Genomic DNA, 22,850 nt, shown 5'->3' on the forward strand with positions numbered 1-22,850 from the left:
CTCACTTTTCACAACAGTTCCAGCAGAGATATGAAAACTCCACCAGTCCCCCAAGAGCACTATAAATACCCTGCCTTTCCATCAGGAAATGAAATTACCCATAATGTTCTTCAGGTGGCTCTCACCATAAGCCAGAATGTCTCTAGAAGCCTCCAGACTTAACCAATTAAGTTAGGTTTTGTCCTATAAAACCCTCCACTGGAGACTGGGGCAGCTTGAGGAAAAGTGTAATGGCTTTAACAGGTTATCCTCCCTTCTAAGACTGAGTTAGAGACAGCCTCTTGAAAGAAGTGATTTCATATTGCTTTTGTTAGGCTTTTTTCTAAGACGTTTGAAATTTTGTTTAGTTTCACAGAATCATTTCTGTTGGAAAAGACCCTTCAGATCATTAAGTCCATCATTAAACTGTGTCCTAAAGTGCTACATCCACACACTTTTCATATCTTTCCAGGGAAGGTGACTCTTTGGAACATCTTGTTCCAGCAGGGAATTTTTTCCTAATATCCAATCTAAATGTTCTTTGGCATATTTTGAGTCTGCTTTCTCTTGTCCTATTGTTTTTTTGGGGGGTAGGGAAGAGATGAACCCCCCCGATGGCAACCTCTGTTCATGTAGCTGCAGAGAATAATAACCCTGAGCCCATTTATTTTATTTTATTTTTTTCTCCCCAGGCTAAACCTTCCTAATTTCAAGAATCTTTGTCAAAGGGCTAGAGCCTGAAAGTGTTGTTTTATCACAAATGTGAAAACGTGTAGCTGGGGAGATGATGAAATGAGTGTCCTTGCCTGTATTACTCAAATGTAAAAGAAATACGCAGGTGAGTAGGAGTTACAACTCTACAGCTGGTTTGTGACAGAGAAGGAAGGATCTGGAGACTGCTCTTTGTTCCAATTTGGATACAAGCAGCAATTCTTTGGCTGTGTTTTTTGTAGGTTCATACTCAACTCTCTCACTTAGCAGAAATGCATGGCTTGTTTTTTGTTTGGGGGGGAAGAACAGGAAAATGTATTTAACTGGGCTTATTCTAATTGTGGAAGATGCACACGCACACCATAGTGAAATACAATGTTAGTAAAGCTCACTGAGCTCTTGAACCACCCACTTCTCATTTATTCAATTACTCATGAAACAATCAGTGCTCGTAAGAACTAGAGTAATGATATTAATTTTTGAGGTATAGCAAAGGAGGTGGAAAAAAGTCAAGAAGCTCGAGTTATGTTAGGCCTGATATTTCTGTGGTTACTTAGGATTTTTAAAATGAAATATTGTAGACAGTGCTGACTTGTGTTAGCTCATAATTCTAGCCTCAGCTAGTTCTAAATCTAATGCTGGATGCAAATTACAACCAAGCTGCATAAATTTCTAGAAACTAGAAATAAAATACTGTTCTTCAGGCTTAGGTGTATTCATCTTTTCATTATGTGTTTTATTTATGATAATCTTCACGTTCTCTATTTTTTTCAGACCACAATGGAAGGAGGCAACAACACGGGAATAATTTTTCTTTTAAATTGGAAGATACAGTGGATTCTGCCACAAATGAAATGAATTTCACAGGAGAAGAAAACATTTTGGCTCTGGAATCACAGTGATGTTAGCAGGAGCGTGACTGACATAAGCCAGCAATTTGTCACAATAACTCAAACAAGAAAGGCTCATTTTTAGACTAAATTACTCCTGTGTCAGGCTCCCCCCATTGCGTGTTACTGTGTCTTTACTGATGAATCAAAAAAATCATTAATTATTACAAATCTGACCCACTGTAAACAAGTATGCCTGTTAAATCAGGTAACCTCCTAGACCTCCCCTTGTTTTGTGCTTCTTTGTGACTGAGCAAAAGAGTCACAAATTTAAAAAAATAAAAAAAATCTGAAATTGTTTTCAAGTATTATGCAGATTGTCTAGAATCCGAACGGAAGGACCCAAGCATTCCAGCCTTTTAGAGTGTACGAGCAGTGATGTGTGCCAAATGGCTGTTGAACACTGTGGACCCCAGAATGTTCTGAGCTGGAAGGGACCTACAAGAATGACAGAAGGACACAAGTGTCAGGGCTGAAAGGGACCTCAGCAGATCACCCAGCCCAACATCCCCTGCCAAGACAGGGTCACCTGGAGCAGGTGACACAGGGACACATCCAGGTGGGTTTGGAATGCGTCCAGAGAGAGAAACTCCATCCCCTCCCTGGGCAGCTCTTCCAGGGCTGTCAATGTAAAGAAGCTCTTCCTCTTGTTGAGGTTAAACTTCTGGTGTTTTACTTTATGGCGTAAATAAAGCTCATCATCACGTCCCAGCTCTCAGCCTGACACAGAATCCTCAAGAATTCTCCCTGTGCCTGTGAGCATTGTCCCAACACCCCCTGAACTCTGTTGGAAGCCCTTCCCTGGGGAGAGAGGACCGTGAGAGCAGCTGAGTTCAGATTTATTTGTCACTTGATGCTTGATGGAGCCTGGGAGACGCTGCTTTTCTCCCTGACATTCAGTTGGTTTGTGTGTCCTTTAGGATGCAGTAGATTCCGAGTGTGTGGAAAATCACGCTGCAAAAAGCCAGTGTCCACGAAGGACACAGAGAAATCTTGCAAGAATCAATTTTATTGGAATAAAGGGAGAGAGCCCACTGTGCCATACCCTTCTGGGGTCTCTCCCGAGTTTCTGGAGCACATATATTCCTTTAATCCTAAATTCCCGGCCGCATGTTGCCTTCTGTCCTTTCCCCAGTGGCAGAGGCACTAGGAAGGTACAGCCTGCTACATATTTCTCCCTGAACATGTATGCTCCCCGCATTAAAATTAAAATCAGCTTTAAGCGCCCCCTGGAGAAGAAGTTAATACTCGTAAGCCTATTAAACCCGCCCATTTTTCCTAGAGTTCAAAAGCTCAGACTGCGCCGGGTTCTGCAACAAACGCGACCCGCACGCCGAGAACCTGACGGGCGCCTTCAGATCGAGTCGCCTGAGAGGACGCCCGCGGCCCTTTCTCCCTCATGAGGGAAGAACCGCACTAGAGGAGCGTCCATCTCCCTGACGCTTTCCCGGCCATCGAGCACCGCGCGCCCACACGCTACGTCACGCAGCTCGCCCCGCCCCGGCTCGGGACGTCATTAGCCCCGCCCGTGATGACGTCACGCAACCCGCCCCACCCCGGGGCGTGATGTCACTAGCCCCGCCCGCCTCGGTGACGTCGTGCGGCGCGCGCTGCCTGCCGGGAGGCGATTGGCCGGCGCGCGGCGGGCGCGTTCCCGTCGTGCCCCGCGGGACCCGTTGCGCCTCCCCCGCGGCGGCGGCGCGGCCCGAGCCCGTCCCGGCCTGTGGCGGCGCCTCCCGGCCCGGCCCGGCCCGAGCCCCGCGGAGCCGCCCCGCCCCGCCCCGCCCCGCCATGCCCCCCAAGAAGCAGCAGCAGCCGGCGGGGGGCAGCAAGAAGGCGGACCAGAAGAAGAAGGAGAAGATTATCGAGGTGAGAGGACGGGCCCAGGCCGCCGCTCTCCCGCCGCGGCCTCTCCCCGCTGGGCCCCGCCGCTCCCCGCGGCTTCCCGGCCCGCAGGATCCGGGATGGCGGAGCCGAGGCCTCGTGTTCCCGGGGGAGCAGCGGCTGCTGTGCGCTGCCTGCGCCCAGCTGTAGCCGGGACATCGCCAGGCCCGGCCTGCGGCGGGCCTGAACGCGATCTGACAGCACGGCACTGCTGCGGTGTCTTTTCTTCCTCGCCGTGTCTCGTGTTCATCCCGGCGTCCGCTGGGTCCGTGTGTTCCCCGAGCGCGGCTCGCTGGGTCTGGGTTTGTGGGTGATCTCTAGAGATCCCTTCCTTTCTAGATCCAGAGATCCCTTGATGATTCCTTGGCTCCTCACTCAGATTTGCGGTGGGTTCTGTTACAATTTGACCCTCGTGTGACCAGGCTGAAAATAAAAACCGGCTAGAGGGCTGTGTGTGTTAGTCTGTGCTCTGTGTGTGAGTTCATGCTGAGAGTACAAGCGGAGTAGTTGCAGAAATTGAAATATTTGCCTGAATTGCTGGCATGAAAGGTGCTGCTCAGGGGAAATACCCGTGCAGTGAGTGTGTTCCTCTAAATCTGAGCTTGCAGATTGTTGTTTCTGTGGTTTTTGGAAAGGTCAGGTTAGAGCAGTTGGTCTTGTGTTCTCCTGGCATTGAAGTTCTTGAGGTTCTTGCTGAATGCAGCTGCCCCAGAAAAATTCTGCTGTTATTACAAGGAAATGTAGCTGAAAGGGGAAAGGCTGGCATTGATTGTTAACAATAATTTTTTATATAAATCAAATACACAGGGATTGTATTTTCCATGCTGTATTTACAGTGGAAATCAAGCGGGTAAATGATAAATGTTCTTTCCCAACTAACTGTTTTGACTTCTCCAGTCAGCACCAAGTAACAGAGAAGCTGCTGTTCATAGGGAACAGGTTGTGAGTGAAAATAGCATGAGTCTGGAAACTTGGAGCTGTTTATTTTGTCATTTTTTTATAATATACTTTTGGATTGTTAGGGCTTCCAAAACCATATTTGAACTGAGCTATTTTAGCTGGGTAAACATCTGTTACTTTTTCCTCCAAGGAGGAAAATCAAAGGCATAGGTAAGTTTTTAAGGCAGGTATTTCAATTACAAAAAATAAATTCTGCCTCAGTTACTCATGTAAAAGTAACCTGTTTTTTGGGGGGGTTTCTTTGTTTATTTGGGTTTGGGGTTTTGTTTTGTTTTGTTTTGAGAATTTTATTATAGATTTGATATAAAAGCTCCTCCTTAGAAATAAAGCTGAAGATACAGAGGAAGAATTGGTTTAGGCAGTAAGCAGAAGCTTCAAACAGTGGGTTATAGGAAGTAGAAACCCTTGTCTAGACCTGATGTAGGATAAAGACTTCACTTCAAATTAGCACAGTTAGAAAAGCAAAAGCTGCCAATACTTGAAAATAAAAAGTAATATATTACAGGTTTCTGCTGTTCTGGTGTTTTGGGGTTTATTTTGGGGTTTTTTTTTAAATTAATATGGCTGTGTTTATGTCTTGGTTTAGGACAAAACATTTGGCCTGAAGAATAAAAAAGGTGCAAAGCAGCAGAAGTTTATCAAGGCTGTGACTCACCAGGTGAAGTTTGGTCAGCAGAATCCACGCCAGGTAAGCATTTCTTGTGGAATGTTTTCCCACTGCACAGTCAAATCATCTCTCAGGTGGTCAGGTACTCAGGGAGAAGATATTTGAGCTGTTCCTCCACAGATCCAGCTGGCAGTTGTTGTGCAAAGCTTGTCCAGCTGTAAATGATGTACCTGTGTACAGGTAGTACAGAGTGTGGGGCTTTGTTGGTTTTTACTTTGTTGTTTGGTTGGCTTTTGTTGTGAAAAAAGAGCTGCATCCCATCCAAACTCAACTAGTCAGGGTGATCTTTGTCTCCATAGTATTCTGATTGTAGCATAATTCAGTTTAAGGGTACCTGAAATTAAATTGTAGGTACTGCCTGTCAGCAAAGTACAGTTGCACTTTTTTTTCTCTTTAATTCCCACCTTATTTGAGAAGCAGTGAGCAATTCAAATTAACAATAGTTGTTACTAAATCTGGAACTGAAAGAAGATTAAAATGTAATAAACCTATATGTCCTCATTCTTCTGCTTACAGAGGTATTTATTACAATTTTAAGTGGACACAGGTCTGTCAAGTCTCCATCTCTTTGGTCCAAAAACTCTGAAATTTTGAGCAACTCTCTGCAACTTGCCTCTTCTGGGTGATGAAATGAGATACAGCATTTACATTCTACTCAGTCAGAAAGCCTGGGTTTGATGGAAATGATCCAGGTCTCTTGTTCCTGCAGTGCTAGGAAAGCTGGCTGTTCAATATTTACCCAGCTTTCTGTTCTATGAATAAGCCTGTAAAATAATTACACTTGTGTTAGCTCAGCTCATGATGTCATGATACATTCCATGTGTAACAGGGATGAGCTAGCAAGCCCAGCTAGAAAAGCGAAGAGTCATTAAATCTAATAATTTTTGTTGTTGTTGTGGAAAAGATTCCTTGATGTCACTTCAAAAACATGGGTTCTGAAAGTTGTGTATGAAATCCCTGGATCTGTGGCATGTATACAAATACCAATATGTAAAATAGCCAGCCTAAAATAATGTTATTTCTGAAATGCTGGTGGCTATTGACTGTTGGATGTCAGGACCTAATTTTTAAACCTGATTATACCTCTCTTACCTTGTGGAACAGCTTTCAGTTAGGATTGTCCCTGAGAAAGAACTTAAAAAGCAATTTTCCTCATATCATGACATTAAAATGGAAATGCTGTCAGTTTCAGCTTTGGTGGTGGCGGGTTTTTTGTTGGTTTTTTTTTTCTCCCTTTTTGATTTGTTGTTGTTTCTTTAGTTCATTTGTTTCTTTGACTTGGGGGGTTTTGTTTGCTTTTTGTTGGTTCGTTGGGTTTTTTTAAAGACAAGCTTCATCTTCAAGCTTTTAGAGCTCTGAAAAGAAACAAAAGCATTCTTAAAGTACAACTCTCTGTAGCTGACACGTGGGTCTGTGTGTTATTTAAAATAGCATTTGTGAACTTTCAGTAGGAAAACTAGCCAAGCTGCTGATTCCTTTCTAAAACAGTTTGGTGTATTTTTGCCAAAGTCAGCACGAGAACAAAGCTCCTTTTTTGATACTACACTGTATTTTAGAAAATAGTGCCCCATATAGTTGTTAGTGGTGTTGGTCTCACTGGCTTCCCTAAGGACAGGAGTCAAGTAAACACAGGATCCTTCAGGGTAGAGAAGGGTAAGATCACTGAGTGCAGCATTAACCCAGCACTGCCTGTTCACCTCTAAGCCATGTTCCCAGGTGCCACATCTGCACATTTTGGTCACTTCTGGAGAGTCCTCCAATGCTTGACCCACCCTTTCAGTGATGAAATGTTTCCTAAAATCTCATCTAAACATTGTTTGGGGTCACTTGAGGCCATTTGCTTCTCACCCTGTCACTTGTTGTCTTGAAAAAGAGATGGATCCTCACCTTGCTGGAACCTCCTTTCATATCTGATCTGGGAATGTTTCTCCCATGTCCTCTTCCATGTGGATCCATCCCACTTTGGTCTTCACACACACCTGCTCTGGCTTATCCAAAAAAGGGTGAGGCAGAGTCAGGTATTTTTACTTAATAACTGCAGTTTTCCTTCCCTAGATGAGCTTGTTTTCCTGCCTTTGGTGCTTAGTTAGGCAGTGAAACATTCATACATTGAGTTGATCCAAGTTCTAAAACACTTTTAGAGCATTCTAAATTATGTTCTGAAAGCACTTCCAACTTCTCTGGACTGATTTCCTGGAATTTCTGCCTGTGCAGATCAGGTAGAAAGAGCAAAGCAGCATGTAGAGGACTTTTTTTTTTTTTTTGTGCATATCTGGAAGTCTCAATGCCTCTCCGTGGCTCTCCTAGCTGTGCAGGTGCAATAGGGGTCACTGTGACACCAGAGGTCCCTGCCAGCACCTCTCCTCCCTGGCAGATGTGCTGTCCCTTCTGTGGGACAGGTGTCCTGCTTTTGGCTGGCCCTGCCAACTCCCTGCCCTGGGAGTTTGCCTTAGCTAGCTAAAAAACTGGCTGAAAAGGCAAGGAGGGCTCTCTGCTGCTGTTCCTGCTGCAGACAGAAAAAAGAATACAGGGGAGGAAGTGCAGTTTCTGAAAATAAACTCCACCCTTCTTTTTCCCCCTCTTTGCTCTCAGAACTACTCTTAAAGGTGCAGAATTTATTATCCAGCATAAACACAACACACAACTGGGGTTACAAGCACCATAAAGTCATCCCAGGACATTTGGTCAGTGCCAGAAAAGGGCACCAGCTGCACACACAAGAGCAGCGATTCTGAGCCTTCTTGGCTTCACAGGTTCTTTTATTCCTACCCTTGAAACTAATTTTGAATGATTTAATCTGTTTTAATGTGCAGTTCATGTGAAGTGAGTCCTGACATCCTGGTTTTATATTTATATAGGCTGCTCAATCAGAAAGTGAGAAGAAATTAAAGAAAGAAGACAAGAAAAAGGAATTACAAGAATTAAATGAGCTCTTCAAGCCTGTGGTTGCTGCACAGAAAATTAGCAAAGGTGTGACTAACTGATTCATTTATGTTTTCTAATTAGTATAACTAGTTAAGGTATAATAACCCTTCAAAAACACCAGTTGATATTTTAATGAAAGAGGTGTGACTATTTCCTCCTCCATCTAGTGTACCAGGTATTTTGTCAGTCACAATTTGACATTGTTTTGGGAAGTCCTCTGGGATCAGTAGATCATTAGAATGTCAAAAGCTGCACTGGTGGTGTCAGCACAGCTGAAGATCCTTGGCTGTGTTCTGATTCATCAGTTTGGTGCTTCTGGATGTGTGGCATGATTTTTGTGTGATGGTATTTGTTTAAAGCAGCCTGTCTCCCCAGGGAAGTGTGAACATCCAAAGAAAGAATATAAGATCATAACTTTTGTCTTAACAGAAGACTTGTACTCAAATCAGAAGAGTAAAAACTTCCCAGTTACTTGTATCAGACCTCATAATTAGCAGTAGCTAATTTGGTTTGGGTCTCTCTTGAGGTTGGTTATTGAACAAGCAAATTTTGCGATGTTACCAAGTTTTTATTTGCCAATCTTCTAGAGCTCATGTGCAATAATCTTTGACAAAAGAAGTGTGATTTTCATGTATTTAAAGCAAACCTGGTATTTACTCATTGTGGCACTGATCAGCAACAAAGGACACTTTTCTGTTTGTGACCTGCAGCTTTCTGGATCAGTTTTCTCTAAATCAAGCAGTTTTTGACTTTGAGTTATTTCAGATAACTAGTATTACCCAGATTTTTAGATTACATTCTAAACGGCTGTTGTTGTACATATTGAAATCATTTTCAGTTTAATCAATAGTGAATCATCATGTGAAAAACTCAAGCCTAAAATCTTCTGTGAGAACCTAATTAATACTACAAGTAAAGTATTTCTGATTTAGTCATGTCTCATAAATACACTTAGAGCTGCTTCTTTCATTGCTTTTCCCAATGACCTCCTAATGCCAAATGGTTCTTTAGTGGGATGATTTTTACTTAAACTGTAGTGAGGGTGATTGGATAGTTCATACTAGAGCAACAGTTGCTTATTTGGGGGTCTCTGTTCAGCCATTTTCTTTCTAATATTAAAGGAGAAAGGTGGTTTGAGTGAGTGTGGGTTAAATTATTGTAATTTATTGTAATGTGTTGGGAAAAGGCTTACAACCAGAAGATCCCTTCTGCTGTGTATTAGAGGTAAAAACAGCTTCATGTGTAAGGAAGAAGTTGCACAGAATGATCTCTCTGATGTATTGTAATACACAAATGAATGGTTTGCTCAGGCACCCCATATTTCTTTAAACAATTTAATGACAGCTCTGATACTTACTGTAAATACCATGCAATAAAAATAAATCTGGCATGTTCAGGACATGAATTATGTACTTACCATGAACACTTCAAAAAACTTTTATTTTGAAAATGTATTTTCATTCTCTACATATCCTCACAATTTCTAATATATCACTTTTGCTTAAAAATAGTCTTAAAATCTCAAAACTTTCTCCACTCAGGTGCTGACCCGAAATCTGTAGTTTGTGCTTTCTTCAAGCAAGGGCAGTGCACTAAAGGAGACAAGTGCAAGTTTTCTCATGATTTGTCCTTGGAAAGGAAGTGTGAAAAACGGAGTGTCTACATTGATGCAAGAGATGAAGACCTTGAAAAAGGTATAATTATTGTAGAAAGTCACTGCTAAGCTATTCTGAAACTGGAATATTAAGAGTCTTCTTATCCTGAAGAACAGTGACTAAGGCAACCTATCCCACGACCTTTCAAGTTCTGAGCAACACTGAAACTTCCTCCAAGTGTGCTCTCAAATGTTCTTTAGACCTCACCTAGAAAAAGAAGTATGACCTACTAATAATGGTGGTGTTTCAGTTGTGCAGCGTCATGCATTCTGTCTCACAAGTCACAAGTTGAACAGTATTTGAATATTTGACCTTTCTGGCAGTTGCTGTTCCCCTCCTAAGCTCTGGAGAAGGGAAGTGCAAAAGGTGGAAGTGCAATGAGCAACCAGAACTGCTACTGGTGTTTGGCCAAACATGCACAGTTCTACATTTGGGGATACTTGGGAATTTGTTCTGTGATTTTCTCTCCCCAAATGACTTGTTGGCTGAGTACTCTGGATTTTACTTTTACTTAGCAGGCATGAGAGATTTTATAGAAGTTGGTTTGTTCACATTTCCTCGTGTCTCAGTCTTTATTTGAATTTTAGCTTCTGTCATCCTAAATGTATCTGATGGGTTCCCACAGATTCACTGCTAATGTTGTCATTGGTGATTTGCTTCTTTTGGTGGAACCGTCTTTTGACTTCAGCACAGATAATTTGGTATTTTCTCTTTCAAGCCTCAAGTTAGATTAGCTGTTTTTTTAGATGTTACCCTCCAACATCAACATTCTCTTTTATTCAGTTGTCTTTGCTTTTCTTCTTTTCCCTTGTCCACAATCAGTTGTGTACAGATGGAATTACACATTACTGAGTGTTTAATTGAAACATACTTCATGCACTTCAGAATTAAAATTTCTAGGGCTTTTGATGTAATTGTCTTTTGAGTGGCATAGGAGAGTTTGAAAACAGTATTTTAAGAACCTGAATTTATTTTCCCTTGTATAAGTTACTTAAAATGTAAGAATTGCATATTAAAACTGTTCCTGGGCAGAAAAGCAGCTTACTGGCAATGTTCAGTATTTGGAATTCTTTGTGGAACCATCTGTTGTCTTTTTCTAGATACAATGGACAACTGGGATGAGAAGAAGCTGGAAGAAGTGGTGAACAAGAAGCATGGTGAGGCGGAAAAGAAAAAACCCAAAACCCAAATAGTATGTCTTCTCTTTTTTTTTTTCTTTTTTTTTAAATGAACTATACAAGAAGGAATTAAGTGCAGTGCAGTCTGGCATTAGGTGTGTTTATCATTAGGTGAAAATTTAGAATGAAATACTATAATAATATTCTGAGTAGATGACTGATAGTGGACTGATAGTAGCAGAGCGATACTGTTTCTGGTAGTATCTTTAAAAATTAAAAAACTGAAACCACAACCCTTTGGTTTATGGACCCTTTTCAGTCCATAAAAAGTTTTCTCATGTACATTACAAATGGATGGTAGGTGAAGTGCTTGATAGAAATGCTCGAGGTTTCAGCAGTATATTTAACGCATCCTAATTGCTTAGAAAATCCAATTATTGCAATTAGTGAAGTCTGTTATTGCAGTGACTGTGGCAGACTGTGATGTATATTGACTTATCTATGTACTGGGTGACATACAAGTATTATAAGCTTTTAAATTTTCTTCCAGTTTATGAATTGAGAGTAATTTGTAATTCATGGGCTCTAAGTTCAACAGTATTTTTAGTTCTGCACTAAATGGCATGATTTAACCTTTAAAAAGGTTAATCCCTTTTTCATTCTTTGAGACAATTTCACCTTCTTTTCAATACCAAGTAATTAAATAATCTATTGATACCACCTAAATTTGCAAAAAGTTGAACATTTCAGTGGCTAAATATAAACTCTGAATTGCTTGTTAAAAGGTCCTAGAATGGCATCTTCACCTCAGGATCCAGAGCTGGAAGGTTTAACAGCATGTGAGGCAATTTATTGTTTAAAACTGCACCAGTGTTGGTGAGCAGAAAGAGATGTGCAGCTGGCTTTGCAGGAGTTGCCAGTCTTGTGTCATCTTGTCTTTTTTAATTTGGATCCTATTGAGGCAGAAAAAGCTGTTGGCTACATGAGTTTTAGATACCCAGTTGCGCTACTTTGCTGTTTTTAGTAGCAGTGCATTTCACATGTTCCTTCTGTCCTGAGCACAACTGACTTGGGCTTACTGAACTTGTGACATGGAGTGTAAAATGCTGGGGATGGAAAGGGGACCCTGTGCTACCAACCATTGTTTTTATCCAGGTGTGCAAATACTTCCTTGATGCCATTGAAAACAACAAGTACGGATGGTTTTGGGTCTGTCCGGGCGGAGGAGACAACTGCATGTATCGCCACGCCCTCCCTCCAGGCTTTGTGTTAAAGAAAGACAAGAAGAAGGAAGAAAAGCAAGATGAAATCTCATTAGAAGATCTAATAGAAAAAGAGGTAAAGTTGTCAGGTACCTTTTGGTGGTAGTTGTTTTTGTAATCTGAAGAGAGACGTAAAAAATTTGCTAATTTATAATAAAAACCTATTAGATGTTTTTAGAGCTCTATGAACCAGAGCAGAGGATGCATAGCATTGATTCATGATTTTTAGAAATATTACCTAGTGAATAGAATTGACTATAGCTGCATACTTAGTGCAGCTGTTGCTTACCCTTTTTGAGGAGGCTTCTCTTTAACTGCTATTTCTCATTGCTGTTACAACTGCCTCTGTGGCTTTTCTGATCCCCAGCTCACTGTCTCCTTGTTCTCCCTTAACTCTCTAAGGAAGCAGCAACACCAAGAGCACAAGGCCGCCTGAAGGTGTTGCTGCTCTGCTTCTTTCTGTCACCATTGCTTGGCAGTGTCACTTTGAGCACAGCTGAGCTCTTTCCTTCATTTCCTCCTCCACTTCTCCTAATAATTTTCATGCCAACTCCTCTCACTAACTGGAAAATAGCCTGTTGAGTCAAATGTTAAGATGATGATGCATGTTTAACAGTGTAAGAGTCTGGAGGGGCTTGGAAAGAAATGTTTTTAATTAGTTTCTGGAAAAGAGTAATTAAATATCCAATTTGTTACAGCCTTTGGAAAGAGTTTCTAGCCTTAATCAGTCTCTTTACTTGACAGCGGGCTGCCTTAGGACCAAATGTTACCAAAATTACTCTAGAGTGTTTTATTGCATGGAAGAGAAGAAAAAGACAAGAAAAAATTGATAAGGCTGAACAAGATATGGAGAGGAGAAAAGCAGATTTCAAAGCTGGCAAAGCATTGGTGGTAAGTTTTACAGTCCAACTCTTAATGTAAGAAGAGCAAGTAAATAAAGTTTTGTGAAGAGGTAGCTGGCCTGAAATTGTTTTGCTTATTATTGTGTGTCACTTTCTTTTCCTTTTTGTGATTTGTTTGTTTGTGGCTTTTTTGTAAGCAGTATAAATTCCATGAAGTGATAACTGAAGGTTTCTTTTCCTGTGGCTAGATTAGTGGGCGTGAAGTGTTTGAGTTCAGGCCGGAGTTGGTTGATGCAGATGATGAAGAAGCAGATGACACCCATTATGTTCAAGGAGCAGGAGATGATGATGAGGTAAAGGAAACAGCATTAAATCAAGGAATATTCCAATTGCATTCAAGTTTGAAAAATGTCAGCTTGAGAGCCCTTACAATGAAATTGTAATAAGCTTGGTTCTTATTACTGCCACAGAGCATATTTTATCAGAAGGTTCCTGTTGAAGGTGACAGATGTTGTAGAAATCTTGCAGAAGTGAGGATTTTTGTGGAAAAGTGATTCATGCAGAGCATCTTGGTTTATTTTCCAGATGGAAGACCCTGTGTGCATAAATGATGTAGATTTGAACCTGTATGTCCCCAAGGCAGTGGAGGAGACTGGCATTACAGTGGCTAGTCCAGAGCGATTCAGCACATACACTTCAGTAGAAAAAGATGGTAAGTTACTCTTTTTTCCAACCTGTTCTCATAGTTAATTAGCCAGACTTGCATATTAACCAGGTCCATGCAATTTGGCCAATACAAGTCTGTGTGAATTTCAGATAAAGTAAATTCTTCATAGTTTCCAAATTTGAAAGCGTGTTTAGTAAAGCATTGTGAATTCAATTGGTGATTAACGAAGTTGTGACACTGAAGTGCCTAAGAATTATGTTTATTTTCAGATAATAAATTAAGTGAAGCTTCTGGTGGTGATGTAAACAACAGCGAGCAAAATGATTTAGATGAAGATAATGATGGAGATGGAGAATTGGAAAATGGAGTAATTGATGCAGTTCCAGTTGATGAAAATCTCTTTACTGGAGAGGACTTGGACGAACTAGAAGAAGAACTAAACACTCTTGATTTAGAAGAATGAACTAAAGAGCTCCAGCGAGGAATTAAACCTAAGTGACAAAGTGAAAGCTGACTACATTTTTTTCTCCTTTTTGAATAGAATTCTTAAACAAGATGTTTATGGTTATGCAGCTGAATATGATGGGCACGTGGTATACCAGGAATGTTTTCCTTCAATCTCATCTACTCCAGTCTTGACTATGCTCACAGTAAAACGTTCAGAGTAGTTCAGAATTACCTGACAGCTGAATTTGCAGACAGTGAGGTTATAACTTTCACCTAAGAGTAGGAAGTGTAACTGCTTTGCCGGTATGCGCGTGGGCAGTTTGACATCAGGTACAGTACAAAAACCCAAGTATACATCCTTCACAAAAACTGCATTTTTGATTAGTGATTGTGTTGATTTAGGAACTGCCTGAAGTGGCTTTTAGGCAGGGTTCTCTAATGGAGCTGATGCAGATTATGCTTCTTTAAGTGGTGATTAGCTTTATTTGATCAGCTGGATACTGAAGATTGTGAACTGATACTTCAGACAATACAGTGCGGTGCCCTCTGTTTAAAATGTTTTAAACTTTCCCACCACCTTTTGCCAATAAACCTGTAAATAAAAATTATCAACTTTAAAATACCTGTGTTGATTTTTCTCTGCTAAGTTAGGATATCATACCAAACTGTTAAAGACCTGGATTTTCTGATAGAGTGGTAGATATTTTGCTCTGCAGTCTTGATACGGAAGTGATGATGTTGGCTTCAGTTCAGTTTGAGCTACCTGCAGTTACAGTTTTTTTGTCTACTCTTGATGCAGTGTCTACTCTGATGCAGCAGCCAGCTTTTCTCCCTTGCTGTTCCTATTCCCTGCCCACCCCTTAACTGATGTAATACCTGCTCTACATCCCTGACTGCTATTCCAGCCTCATTCTCTCCCCACTGTCTTTTGTAGATTAGCCAAGCCTTGAGGCTCTGCAGAGCAGGGATGTTACAGTCCAAACCATGCCTGTCATCCCTTCGGTGTCCTCTAAATAACAGCAAGTTGTACAGGGGTAAGTTCCCTCAGGTGCTGTACCCTGCAGACTGCACACAATTCAATTTATCCTTCTGCCATAAAGATTTCTCAGCAGTGGTGCTTTTCCAGGGGCCATCGGCTGCTCCTCCTTGCCATGGTATCTGTGGTGTCTGCCACAGCTCTGCTCTACTGATGATACCCTTTGTATTGATTTTTCTAAAGCTCTTAAACTTCCAGACCAGTAAGAGTTATGGCATTGTCAGTGAGCTTTCCCAAAACTGCTTCTGGGTGGTAATATTAGCTTTACTGGTTATTTCTGGCACTGCTGAATTGACTCTTGTATCATGAATGCTATTTCTAAAATAGCAGGCTTAGAACTTTTGGCCTTTTTTGGGATCTTGGTGGGATTAGTTTTTTTCCTGTAGGAACAAGAAGCAGTGCTTGGGAGAAAGAGGCCTACTGAAATTGACTTCTAAATGTAAGTGTTTAAGGAAAAGCTGCACTATCAGATACAAATATTTATTTATGCAGATTTTTTCTCCTGTGGCCATAAATAAACAAGAGCTGATGAATTATTGTATTATACTGGCCAGGATACCTGGCTATCAGGACACTTAAGAATGCAGTTCATTTGAATGTATGTTGCATAATTTTTCAAAGTTGTATATTTTAAATGGGAATAAAAGTAATTTAATCGTTATCAAGGATGACAGTGGCTTTCATTGTTTTGTGTCTTAGGGGTTGGTTTATTGTATAGAATACTCATTTTGATAATACTTACCTGTTTCACTGATGTAAACAGCTTAAAATCTTTGCCAACATTTTGTTCGTGTAACTTGAATTTTACAGTGGAGGAGTGTCAGGGTGACTGATGGGTGGGCAGAGAGTGCCTGTGTGCCTTTTGGGTGTAAAAGGATGGTTGTGATGCACAGCTCCTTTGTAGAGGTGTCATTTAAACATTCAGTCACTGAAATCCATTGAACATCTATAAGTTAGCTGAAGAAAACCTGATTTTCCTGGGCAGTAGCTGTTGACAGATGAGTTCACATGAGCAGGAAACAAGAGCTGGCTGTCCCTGTTTGCTTTTTCCTCTCCACTCACTCTGGCACAGCTCCTGGCTGGGCTGGCCCTGCCCAGATTTCCAACCATGAGAGCAGCGTGATGCTCTTCAAGGGAGCAATTCAGACCTCTGAGGTGGGGAACCACAGGCTGCTCCGTGTTCCTTCTGCTTTCACATGGGCTGCTGAAAGTTCTTCCTCTGCTCATCTAAAGCACCTTGGATTTGTAGCTAATGGGGTTTCAGTCAATAAATGTTCAGTTGAAAACGACTGGCAAGTCTTGGGGTGGATGAATTATTAATGTTCAGGAAATGAGCAGTGTGATGGAAGGGAGTTCACTTGGATGTGACGTCACTGAGCTGTTCTTACTGGTGCACATTTCCTGAAATTGCTCTGATAAAAAGTCAGTGAGTCACTTCTGGAAGAATGTGATACAATCTCAATTCAGAAATAATGGTATCTTCATTTCAGTGACTACCCAGTCTGTCTGGGCCAAAAATACAGTATTTCACTGTTAGAAGAGCGAGCAGGCTCAGTTCAGGACACTTGCTGGGTTCAGATCAGGTTGTAAAGCGTCATAAACCAGGTGAGAAACACCTTTGCAATAAACTTGGTTTCTGGGCCTTGCAGCCTAGGCCAGTGTTTGTGTCCCCTTGCTTTCCTCCTAACTTACACGAGCACTATGTGAGAAATGTGGCTGTGGCCTGAGCAAACCTCGAAGGACCACACTTGAGTGGCACTGCTTTGGAAGCACCTTTGGTACTGGACAAAACCAGGTAAAGGTGCTGCAGTAAACCCTGCCTTTTCTTCCTGGTATTTGCTGTTGTGGGGGTAGAGTATTGGTTGGTTTTAAATTTTGATGTGTATTAAAATCCCGTTTCAGTCACACACACAACCTGCCTGGACTGCTGAAACTGGCTAGCTTTAAATTCTTTGAAGTTCTGAGAGTTTTTTAAAGCCTGTGTGATTGAATTTTATTTTGTTACTCACAGCTCCCAACTTTCTTTTGTAATGAGCACTGTTCACAAAGGCCTGGAAAAAAAAATTTAAATTAACTGTCAGGACTGACCTTAAATATTACATTATCTCTGAGTTGTTTGTAATAGAAGTGTTGCCATTTCTTAATGGAAAGTGCTCCCCAACTGTTTTTATCAAGAGAAGGTTTTATTATTGATAAAACTTCAGACCAAGCAGTGGTACTTATCTTGGCAATTCAGTATTCTCATAATAGATTGTGTTTATTTAGTGTGTTGGTTACAGACTAAACTAGAAAGAATGTACACATACCAGTACAAATCAGTGTGGTTTTATTCCTGTTTTCTTTCACAGTTTAGTTGGATGTGGAATAACAGCTTTCAAAAACTTGTGTTCTGAGTGCTGGATTCAAGACGTTCTGAATGCTGAATTCTAATGCTTTTGCAATGCTAATGCCCCTTTTAAATATTACCTGAGCATAGTAAGTAATGCAGGCTTAATTTGGGGAAGCTTATATATCTTGCAAATAACATACTTGGAGGTTTCATAAACATCATTTGTTATTCCTGTTACATGTGTTGCTTCATAATAACTTACTGAAACTGCAGAGTGATCAAGCAACTAAACTAGACATCTTACAAGGTTGGGTCTTTGTTTTCCTCACAGTGAAATTATTACAGCCCTAAGCTGAGAGGAAGGAAGTGTTCTCATATGCAGATATCACATACATATTCACATGAAGTGTCTCAGGAGAAATTATCCCCTGAATAATATGAATCAGAATTGGAATAGAATTGGAAAAGTGAGAAGTGGGGAAGGCCAGAGGAGCTGCAAAACCCCATGTAACAGTAGCTGCACTGCATCAGACCAAGAGTTTGTGACACTCCCAAGAAGAGACACCCGAGGAACAAAGAGGTAGGAGAAGGACATGCCTGTGCACTGCTCAGGAGCACTTCTCTTACGGAGCTTCCAACAATTCTTAATCTAGAACATTTCTTCTAGATGGACGCTGGGCACCTTTCTCTCCAGAGTACATTTCCTCTTTCTCCCTTGAATCCCTCGACTTTGTAACCAACTTTTGGAAACTCTGGAGTTCCACATCCCTGCTACATCTTGTTCAGAACATGACTCCTGCTAGCTTGGGTTCTTCCAAGAGGTCATGTCCTGTGCCTAGCTTTGCTCTGACCTAATGCCAAACAGAGAAAGGGGGTGTAAAAAGAGAAGAACACAGTGCCTTGATGTACTTCAGTGCTAGAAAGAGGGGTTTTTTTCAAAATTAAAAGCTTTCTCTTGACAAACGATTTTTTGCTATAAATGGGCTTCTAATAAGCAGAATATTTTGCTTCATGAATGAAGCATTTGAATGAAGTCTTTGATTCTAGTTAGGTACCAGGTGTGTTTTATGGGGCTGTGATCACCTGAAGTGCTTTTACTGTGATATCTGCACATGACCCTTCTCTTTTTCCCCCACACTGCTATGAAGGCTGAGAAGTGACCTTGGCTTTGCCTGTCACACTTAGTTCTTCCTTTCAATGGATGCTCTGTCTTTTTACAGAGAGCAGCTGTTGCTGGTGTTAGCAATAAGGCCAAGATGTTTTATTCATTTATGATGTTACAGCCCTAATATGTGACCACAATAGGCTCCTTCATAGCACATTATTGAAATGAATGCCAAAAATAATCAGTTCTTTCAATCATAAAATAGCAGCAGCAGCAGCATCTCGTCTGTGTTTAGGGAGATAATGTCTTTATCTTACATTTGTGGTTGTAAATGTAGTGTTGTAATACATTTGGACCTAAATTTGAGCGAGGCTGGCTTAAAATTTAGAGGCGTTCCCTGAGTTCCCCAATCAGACTTCAAAAATGAGACAGGCTCCTAAATGAAAGAAAGAAACCATGGAAAAGAGAGCATCACAGCTTTCCTTTAGAAAAGGGAAAAAGCAGAAGCAATCCTGAAGGAAAGAGGTGAGCAAATTACAACAGAAGGTTGCCAAGGCAGAACAATGTTCCTTGTACCATCAGCCATTAGTGAAATGCGTTCTGTGGAGGCTGCATCCTTGGGCCTGTGCTTGAATGGAACTGTCTGTCAGCACATAAAGTGGGTGTAGACCACCTCTTGCAGGAAATCAGCTTAAAACTTACATTTCTCAGGCTTCCACAAAATAGATTTTGACAGGATTGCTCCTGCAGGAGAAGTTTTGTCCTCTTCATGTTCCGCCTTTGCTTCTGTTCCGTTCCTTCGTTTCCCTTCTTGTGCTCTGGACACGAGGCAGGCAGAGATGGGATTGAAGAGGACACGGTAGTTTGGCCTCTGCACAGTAATATAAATCCATTGCAAGCTCTCAATCATTGTTTTCTATCAACCCTAGTGATCTCTGACATGACAAGTGGTTTAGTTCTTTGATTTAGGAGCAGTAGACTCCTTCAGAAAAAGATCGACTTCCACTTCAAAAGTTCCACAGTTGCAACTTAATGCCTCCTTAAAATCAGATAACAGCCAAGTTTCTAGGTGAGAAAGCTTTTATCTTCATTCTTCATCACTTTCTTTTGCTGTCTTGTCCACTGGGGAAGGGAGACTCTTGTGACTCTCTAATCCATATGAAGCAGGCCAGCAGTCCTTGTGAGGGCAGCTGCTGCCTTCTCCCTGAGCTCCCTGGAGCCAGGCACAGCATCCTCAGCGCTGTGCTTCCCTAGTATGACTCCAAACACTTCAGGGGCTTCTTCATCCAGTGGAGACAAGGAGGGTTAGGAAAGCTGGTCAGAAGGAATAGAGCAAAAGTTATTTCTTCAAACGTCTGACAGATTAAAGTCAAAATTAGAGGGAACTGTGAACTGTAAGGGTCTCCCCGTTGTGAACGATTTCCTTCAATAAGCACCTGGGAGGTGCCAGAGCTGCACTTTGTCAGTGCCATCAGCCCTGCACCATGAGCTCTCCAGTCGTTCCCTTGTCAATAGGGGTCTGTATTCCGTGCATGGCAGTTCCCACACGGTGCCTTCCACACAGAAATACCAAGTTCCAGTTCTGCACAACAGTTGCTACACAGGAATAATTGCCCATTCTTTGTTTGTACGGGCAGCCGGGAGAAGTGGAATGAGCAATCTTCCCCCAAGAGGGCAAAAAGGGAAAAGCTTAAATGTGCTCTTTATTCAGGGCATGGAAGTGTCTGTAGTTTCCACCACTGATAAGTGTTGTCAGCATTAACTTCTGTTTGATTGATGCAGAAATAGTTCTTTCCGCAGCAGCACCCAGCTGGGACTCCACTGGAGTGACCCCTGGTAATGGCAGGCTGATGGCTTAGAAGCAAAGAGTACAAATTTGGAAACAAACCAGATCCACACCAAACACCCTCACCCCTCACTTCCCTGGCCAAACTCTCTGTTAGAATGGATAAAAATCTGATCATGTGTTGATCTATGTTTAGTTTTATTCCTTGGGGGAAATCTTTGTTATTTTATGCAGCAATGGCATAGTCACCAGTACAATGTTTTATAGATAAGGACGTGCTTTGTTTTAAAATAAATTTATTACAGTACAGTATTCCTTGGACATGGAGGATCAAAATACAATGGCTTCAAGGTGAGGGTGAGTTGGGGTTCTTTGGGGAGAAAGGGGCATTTCTGCTTGGGGAGGAGGGAGGGAGTTGGAACTCTGGGGCATTCTGTAAGGTGTCTTCTGAAGGCATCAGCTGATGCTGCTGGCTGGGCTGGCGCATCAACGTGGGCAATGCCTGGGCTCAAACACTTGAAATGCTTCTTGAGAGACAAGGGGAAGGAAATATCACTTTCAGCCTCAGTTCATTTTCTTACCATCTTTAGTGCTTTTGTATTTTGTGTTTTTGTAGAATATTCAGTGTTGGATAGAAAGGAACTTGCCTCTACTTTATTTCTCCATTTTCAATCCTACTTTCTCTGCATCTGTTATTATTTTGTTATCTAAGTCTTCAACATATTTGAAATCTGAGCTTGTTACTAAGCACAGAGCAACCTGAAGAATTATTCCTTTCCCAGGGAATTTGAAAGTTTTAAACTTGTTTTCATTCGAAATCCTTCAGCAGGAATGTGGAAGCATTACTGTAATACAGGAGCACTAGAGGACAGATGCTTCAATGCAGATGTGGCATTGTGTGCCTGGAATGATCAGTTTAAAAGCCAACAGGACTGCTCTGTGAGGCTGAGCCTAGTTAGATTCCTTTGAAAATGCATGATGAAAAACATCATAGAAAAAAACCAGAAAGTTAATAGCAAAAAATAGAAGGGACCTAGAAAGCTTGGGGGAAAGATTCAAAAGTTGTCCATAAGAAGCTGTCATTCGTAGTAAATAAGAGATGATTTGCACTAAAGACAGGGATAACAGTATCTCAGGGATACAACAGGAAGCAGTGGTCACTGGTATTTCTGTATAACCAGGACCAGTCAAGAATGTAAGAAACCTAGGAAATGCCTCTTGTCATCTGGAAGTTTTCCATAAATGGAAATAAACTAGAAAGTGACTATAGAGCCTGTGTGCAGGGAAGTGCTCTGTTCCTCTTTGTCCCAGCAAAATACTGTTCCACAAGAATTTCTGCCAGACATAGGCACTTCCACTTTGTAAATAAATCCTGTGTGCACACTTGCCATGGATGATGGTCTCAGCAGAAAGGACAGTACTTAAAATAGTATGAAAACAGTGGCAGGCAAAAGAAGGAAATGGTTCTTAAGAAGGAGAATAAGATGTAGCTAAGAATGAGATGATGGCAGAATAAATAATAAATCTCTTCCTCACCTTCAGGGAACTACACAAAAGCGGCATGTTGTCGAGAGTCTTTGTGAACATAAAAAGGTTGAGTTAAAATTCATGGCATCCAGCAAGCAATGTACCTTCCTTCCAGGGAAGGAAAAAAGGAGTGGAGGGGAGAGTGATGAATAGATAGGAGGGATGATTCTTTGTTTGATCAAGCGTACTGTTGGCACTCCTGTATTAATTGTGACTGTTGTGTATTTACAAGCTCTGCTGGGTGCAGGCAGAAGGGTGGGTTAGGAAGCAGTGCAGGTCCAGGTGCAGTTCTGTGGGATGGAATTGGCCTGTGGAGGAACAATCACTGCAGGAATAACTCACATGGGAGCTGGAGCTTTCCATCTCATGGGCTCCACAGCTGCTGTGCCAGGACACACATTTCAGGGGGATGGGAGAAGCAGAAGTACAGAGCTTTTATACACAACGCACATACTCCATGTGAGACAAATGCACGGCCACTGTCACTGTGATTATCCAAGAGCACTGCACTCCTGGGGATAGGTGTGGTGCCTTCCCAGGCTTTTCCCTCTGGGCTGGTGTGTTCCCACACCCTCTTCCTTAACAGAGCAGGATGGGATTGAGCTTTTTGTCTCTGTTACATCTTCTATATGCATGCATATTATGGAAACGTTTGCAGAGTGTATTATGGAGCTTGTTGTTTGGGGTTTTTTTCCTGATCCATTCCTCCCTTATTACATTATTTCCTGTCAAAGCTTTTCTTTAGGGGGAAAGTACTCTTTAAAAATGTCTTTTAAAGATATCTAAGCCTTTGGGGGTGTTACTGAGCAACATCTGGATGTATTTGGTAATCTGCTGAAGTGCTTTGTGAAGCAAAAACTGAGTCACATGTGATTTACAATGACCAACTTTGTCAGACTGAAGAAATATGAATCCTTGGGTAAATCAAGCAGTGCTGTCCCTGAATTTGATCCTATGAATTCCTAATGTAAAAAAAAAAAAAAGGCCTGGTGAGTAATGAGCACTCTGTGAAACACAAAAAGGGTATTGCAGAAAGACTTTGACTAACACTGGAGTAATA

General features: G+C 41.6%; 1 protein-coding gene and 1 long non-coding RNA gene across 2 annotated transcripts; both read left to right on the forward strand.

Annotated features, from left to right (window-relative positions):
* The first annotated feature begins 225 nt into the window (after positions 1-225).
* Positions 226-2,019, forward strand: LOC136292948 (uncharacterized). Its single transcript, XR_010722010.1, has 3 exons — positions 226-290; positions 672-817; positions 1,465-2,019. It is a non-coding gene; the product is annotated as an uncharacterized lncRNA (long non-coding RNA).
* Positions 2,020-3,309: 1,290 nt separating this feature from the next.
* ZC3H15 (zinc finger CCCH-type containing 15) lies at positions 3,310-15,711 on the forward strand. Its single transcript, XM_066189511.1, has 10 exons — positions 3,310-3,449; positions 5,011-5,112; positions 7,950-8,061; positions 9,558-9,710; positions 10,772-10,863; positions 11,945-12,127; positions 12,796-12,942; positions 13,142-13,246; positions 13,479-13,605; positions 13,830-15,711. The coding sequence occupies exons 1-10, from the start codon at positions 3,372-3,374 to the stop codon at positions 14,021-14,023; spliced, it is 1,293 nt and encodes a 430-aa protein (XP_066045608.1). The 5' UTR covers positions 3,310-3,371; the 3' UTR covers positions 14,024-15,711.
* The last annotated feature ends 7,139 nt before the right edge of the window (positions 15,712-22,850 follow it).

Source organism: Chamaea fasciata, unplaced genomic scaffold (genome assembly GCF_029207755.1).
Source record: "Chamaea fasciata isolate MVZ Bird 193981 ecotype frontalis unplaced genomic scaffold, bChaFas1.0.hap1 SCAF_8, whole genome shotgun sequence".
Taxonomy (NCBI): Eukaryota; Metazoa; Chordata; class Aves; order Passeriformes; family Sylviidae; genus Chamaea; species Chamaea fasciata.

Excerpts from the sequence above, each read along its gene's own strand:
- ZC3H15 (XM_066189511.1), top strand. The coding sequence starts at position 3,372 with ATGCCCCCCAAGAAGCAGCAGCAGCCGGCGGGGGGCAGCAAGAAGGCG. Across the intron at positions 8,062-9,557 it reads TGCACAGAAAATTAGCAAAG|GTGCTGACCCGAAATCTGTA; the intron begins GTGTGACTAACT and ends TTCTCCACTCAG. Across the intron at positions 13,606-13,829 it reads CACTTCAGTAGAAAAAGATG|ATAATAAATTAAGTGAAGCT; the intron begins GTAAGTTACTCT and ends GTTTATTTTCAG.